Source organism: Narcine bancroftii, chromosome 10, assembly GCF_036971445.1.
Source record: "Narcine bancroftii isolate sNarBan1 chromosome 10, sNarBan1.hap1, whole genome shotgun sequence".
NCBI lineage: Eukaryota > Metazoa > Chordata > Chondrichthyes > Torpediniformes > Narcinidae > Narcine > Narcine bancroftii.
Genome location: NC_091478.1, coordinates 85,537,268 through 85,543,267, shown reverse-complemented (window position 1 = coordinate 85,543,267; position 6,000 = coordinate 85,537,268). Strand labels below are relative to the sequence as shown.

Sequence of the window (6,000 nt, the reverse complement as noted above, 5' to 3'; positions counted from 1 at the left end):
TTTAATTGGATTTGGCTACTTAATTCATAGCTATTGAATTTGACCTGGAATTCGTAGGGTATCAAAATGCTTTGCCTTGTTAAAAATAAGCACTCCAACGACTTTCAAGTCTTTACAACATATTCTGTAAAGAAAGAATACAGTCCTGAGTAAAAACTCTGTCAATGTTACCCAACTACAATTCACAATTTAATGCACAACACAACCACTAAGATAATTCCACATGGAGCCATGCTTCTAATAAAGGTAATGACTACTCTCACCTGAGAAAAACAAAGTTTAACAGAAGTTTAAAGCATGAACCAGTAACAATTCAAGTAGCAAGTTGTGAGTAAAGTGTGTGAATACCTTTGGAAAATACTTCATTTCAATTTGTTAAAAATTGGAAAGTCAGATTTCTTAAAAAAAAATCAAAAAGGTGATGACCCACATCTCCATCAGTGAGTAATTTCCTTTCTTATCCAAGCATACAATTTGAGGTTTAGGAGTTTGATCTCACCACCAGCACAGAGAAACTGACATCATTGTACATTGATTTCAATAACAAAGCAGTTCTTCAAAAAGGACAATTGTGTTACCATCAATGAGAGTTAATATTAATAGTTTTTAGGCATGTAACGGCACAATCAAGGAATTTTGCGGCTACATGGGCAGTCTTAAAAGGAATGTGCTGGAATTTTGAGTTAATTCCTGTACCGCGATTTATCCTGCAAGACCCCTACAACTTTTTGGAGGAAGCTTGGAGTGTAAGTCGTGCTGGAAAAATCAGTTGATGGTCATCCACTCTACTGCACATCCAATCACTGGGACTTTTGCACTCAGGTACTTGTAGTCTAAAAAGGCACCCAGAGTGAACGACCACATGGGCAGTAATTATGTGAATTTTTTTCCACGATTTCCCCGACATTGCAGTCTAAAAGCCATAAAAGACAGAGGTGAGAGTTTCACAAGCAAATGAATAGAGGCAGAGGGAGAGTAAGTGATATTATGGAGGTTACCAAACTAAATCTGACAATAGCTATTTTCAAACCACCAAGTGTAGGAAACCCTTCTGGGACCCAGGTACAGTTCCCAGGAAGGCTGCACCTCCTGGGTCTTTCACGCCACAACCATACTGACCTGGAAAATAAACAGCTAGGCATTCTAAGGGGGGGGCTCCCACCCCCATCAATGACATTGTGAGTGGCGCGTTACACCCTGACAGTAAGTGCCACCAGAAGTCAAATTGTAATGGAGAATGGGATGGATTTTGCTTTTTAAATGTAAATTGTTGTAGTGTTCTTGGCATAAATTGTGATTCAAATAATTCTAGTAAAATCCCATGACAACTTTAGAATTGAGATGCAGAGGTAAATATTCTGATTATCATTGGATTAGCATGGTAGAAGTTATGGGCAAGATAAATGAATGAATCACTTAGTTGTATGGGAGCCTTTTGGAGGAAGAAAAAAGAGTAATGACATTTGCAAGCAGAGTACAGAGTGACGAAGGAACAGTTAATAAAGCATATACTTTAACCCACTTGCTTCATGGTCAATTTAACAGCCATCAGTCGCGTTTCCTACCAGATTGTTTTGCTATCGTTAAATCTCCTCCCTGTTTGTCTTTTAACTTGGGGTTGCTCTCATTTCCACCCCCTCCCCACCTGTCTGTTTGTCCACTGTTCATTTCGAACTGAATTGTTGTCTGGATTGGTTTAGAGCGAGATACTTTCTGTCTGAACATTCAACTCCCATGATCCCTTGCAGAGTGTCTCTCCTCCTCTCTGCTTTATTGGAGTAAGTCTGTGTGAGATGTGAAGATCACGTTGAGACTTATGCAATGCTCGAGGAAGGCTCCGCTCACTCCAGACACTAAAGAGTTTTAACCCCAAACCCCGGCTTATGCGTGGGCTAAAGTGTGGGAGCAGCAAATGGAGGAACCTTGCATTGAACACACTCAGTCAGACATGTGACCACCAGGAATCGCTTGCAGCCTCCTTTTGAGCAGGGTTTTGGAATATAGGACGGGGTTAAGTTTTACTTGTTTTGGATACAATATTCTCATAGGAAGCCTCATGTTATTTGAATTGATAAGGCTTACTTTCACCTTCCATCCCTTCTCTGATCATGAGGTACTGTACAAATTTGCTGCTTCTGTATTGTGTGAATTTGAAGAGATTTTTCAAGGTTTTGTTTTTAGCATTTAGGTGGGGGAGCAGAGAATGGAGTAGGAAAGGGTGGTGGCAATGGAGTCGTGGAGAATTTGGCAAGTTAACGCATTGGAGAACCTGTCAAAATTGCAAAATTTTTCCTTGCTGGAAAAGAAGAGGTGGGTCACCTATGTGACACGTGCATGCAGACGCCGACGTCACAAAGCCTTCTTGGTAAGCCATTTATTGATTCACACCACCTGAAGAGGATTGGTGGGTGAACTCAGCCAGGCTCCAAGGCCGACTTAGGTCTTGAAGCCCACTCAATTTTGACTGCCCCTGCCCAGTCTGACCTTTTCACACCTCACAATTCCTGGGTTGGTAACTGGTTAAATTGCCCAGTTTTTACCGACTTGATATTTGCTATTTCTGGAAACTTGAGGACAGGTTCCCAAAAACTCATCTGAAAAGACCTGTACAATTAAAAGCATTTCAACCAACAAGGGAACAAATAAATAGCATGTTTAAGGTCCCAAGTTAGAAGAATACTGCATCTCAGAAGAAGGTTGTAGAGAAGGTTGCAGAAACAGAAGAGTCAAAACAATGGAAGATTTGATTTGTTGCTGGCCCAAGCACTCATCTAAATCAGTGAGCATAAGGGCAAATGTGGGGTTAGTATGAATTGACATACAAGTAGCAAAGATTTGAAGTATGAGAGGACAAGTAGCAATTGAATAGTCAGATCTAAGACTAACAATGACATGAATGAATGTTTTGGCAAAAGAGCCAAGTCAAATATGGAGATGGAGGTCAATGCTATTGAGATAGTTGTCACAATGGACTGGATATGATTTTAGAAACCCATATCAAGTTTAAAAAAAAAACCAAATGTTTAGCTTGCAACTAATTTAATTAAACTGTGACATGCGCCAGAAAGAGGGGTGGCAATTTTTGGCAGAGATTAAAGAAATTACTCTAGATTTATTTTTCCTCATCAAGTACTGGATGTCAGACGACTAGGATAATAAATGAAAGACAGTCTCAGAATTGATTGAGGCAGAGGTGAAGTTGATGGTGAGTGTGACTGTCAGCACTCATACGTAACCTGAAATAATTTTTGAACAATGTCACATAGAAATAGCAAATAGTTAAGAAAAAGCAGACCAGGTGACTCTAATTGAAATGTCTGACAGCGGGAAGAAAACATACAAGTCATCATTGTTTGTGAATGTCTTGAAGCCTCTTAAATGCTCTACTGTTTTTTGCTTACACCACTACCCCAGGCATCCATTCCAGACACTGACCATTCGCTGTGTAAAAAAATTTCCACTGCACATCTCCTTTAAATATTGCCCCACACCCCCTCACCTTAAATGCATATCCTCCACCATTTGACATTTTTACTCTGGGGGAAAAAAAATTCTAGCAGCCTATTTTACCTTTGCTTTTCAATGTTATAAAATTCCATCAGGTCTCCTCTCAGTCTCTGACACCCCAGAGAAAACAACCCACGTTTTCCCAGCCCCTCCTTATAGTACATACCCTCTAACCATGTAAAAATCTTTCTGTATCCTTTCCATAGCCTCATTAACAGTTTCACCCAGGTGCATTATGACTTCCTTACTTTGAAACACAGTGCCCTGCCTAATGAAGGCAAGCATGCCAACTGCTTTCTTTAACACCCAATCTACTTGCCATGATTACTTTCAGGGAACTAAGAGGGCAGAGCTCCAAATATTAAATTATGAGAAAGCTGAAATTCACGATTTATTCATTCACCTGAAGAAAGGTATTACTTATCAACATCAGCTAACATAAAGGAACAGGAAAAAGATCTCATTGACTAGTTGAGTTTGATAAGGGCATGATTTTGGAGCTTCGGTGAAAGCACAGCGAGAAGCCATTGGTTATCTTTGATAGTCAGCAGTTTTGATAGAATTTAATTGTGTTTCGAGAGATCATTCTAGATCCAGCAATGAATAGCTATTGCTCTGAGTGAAATTCCATCCAGTTTGGACTTTAATTAGGAACAAGTCTCAAGCATACTACAGTCTGAACTTAAGCAGGAGAATTGCTGTTGAGCAGCAATTATACCAAAAGCTCATCATACTATCTGACACAGACTCCACAACAGTGATGGTGCACTATGGGAATAATTTCACATGTGCTAAAAGGCTGGTAAATATGGGAGTCTTTGTTCATATAATGAAAGCAAGTATTCTCAGAATTCTATTTTTGAGTTCACTTTTAATATTTTTTTTCCACAGTGCATCACATAATCCAGATTATGTTCTCATTACCATTTACTGAAATATCCACATTGACAAATTTTATTCATACAAGGATAAATAACCACATTTTTGTGGGTTTAGAAAATTATTCCTGTTAATTGGTGAAAAAAAAATCAAATGCATGTTAACTTCTTATTGTTCATGATACCATTCTGCTATCTAAAATCTTTGCTGCTCAGAATTGAAACACTATATTTGTAGACCTGGCTCTTAAACATTTCAACAATCTCCTGATTAAAGTAAAATCCAGTATTTTTAAATTAACAAGATCCTCCAGTAAACCCCTAAATTAAAATTGATGTCTAAATTTGTACAAAATAACAGTTGTACCCAATTACCCAAGTCCACCCAAGCCGAATGCAGAGTTAATTTAACATTACCTCCAGGACAGCGATGTGCCCTATGTTCAGTCAAGTCAGCCAGCGAATCAAAGTCCTGCTGACAATTATCACAGGTGTAAATTGATTCATCTTCCATGTCTTCATCATCTTCGTTTCTCTCTTCCTGACTGGTCATGCTGTGCCTGTCTTCCAACAGTTGTCCGTCCTTGGTATCATATTCCTGGTCTCCTCCTGAGGCTCCTGCTGATGAACCAGAATATTCTATCACTCATATAAATGTATTGTGGAAAGATTTTTAAGTCTATTTAGCAGTAAATATGTATAAATAATAATATCTAATGTTTGGGATAAAAAGAGAAGAATTACTAGTGTTTTATCACAAATAATAAACTAATCCAATCAATAGATTTGTAATCCAATTTAAAAAAAAAACACAATATGGTCAAACATTACAAAATATTGAAAGTATCCACCACTTTTCAGTTGGCATTTTTAATTTAACTTCCCACAAAAAAGAAATTGTCAAGCTTTTTAAATATTTAAAATTGAGAACACATAGGTATAAATATAGTTTCAGGAATATTCATGTTTTATTGCAGGAGAATGGCAGTTCTTCCATGAAGTAACAAATATGTTGCACGTTTTAGAAATCGCACAATGGAGATCAAAATTTGAATCCATTGCACAATGAAGGCAGACAACAGCATTCTAAAATTGTAAAATATTTCTAAAATGATTTGTCCAATTTCATATTGTTAGCCCAATAAGTGACTACACCTCATTTCCAGGGTCATGATGAAGATAGTTTCTGATCATCCCTGTTATAAAACAGTGAAACAAATTGTGTAATTAAGCAAGGAGACTGAATTTTAGCAAAGAGAAAGCATGAAAATTGAAGGTTCCCTGAATATTATGCCTCATTGTAATGTGTTGGATTATTAAATCTCCTCATGAGAAAAATTTTAAAAATCTAACTGCTTTAAGATCAACATGATGAGTGTTTTTCCACGTTTCACATTGTTATCTGCTGTTGACCTCCTGGAGATCTGACCTTCACGACCTTTCTGAGCTGTCATTTGTCTGATTTGACAGGCGATTGTATCAAATGCCAAAAACACCATATGCATGGAACTTTCAATGGGCTTAATTTTCAACCATACTGTCAATAAACAATAACTACAACAAAATCTTTCTTTGTTCCACAAACAGAAAACACAAAAACATTTTCAATTTCTTT

The 6,000-nt window shown here is 37.7% G+C and overlaps 1 protein-coding gene across 12 annotated transcripts in view; it reads right to left on the bottom strand.

The window, feature by feature from the left end:
- Positions 1–6,000, bottom strand: part of znf423 (zinc finger protein 423) — a 403,631-nt gene that overhangs the window by 252,953 nt on the left and 144,678 nt on the right. For 8 of the 12 annotated variants that reach the window (XM_069901631.1, XM_069901628.1, XM_069901636.1 and 5 more), the window contains one exon: positions 4,803–5,006. In XM_069901631.1, the coding sequence (XP_069757732.1) occupies positions 4,803–4,938 (136 nt within the window). In that variant the 5' untranslated portion in view covers positions 4,939–5,006. Of the gene's footprint in view, positions 1–4,802; positions 5,007–6,000 lie in introns of those variants that run through there. The other 4 variants (XM_069901632.1, XM_069901629.1, XM_069901638.1 and 1 more) reach the window with 1 other exon arrangement.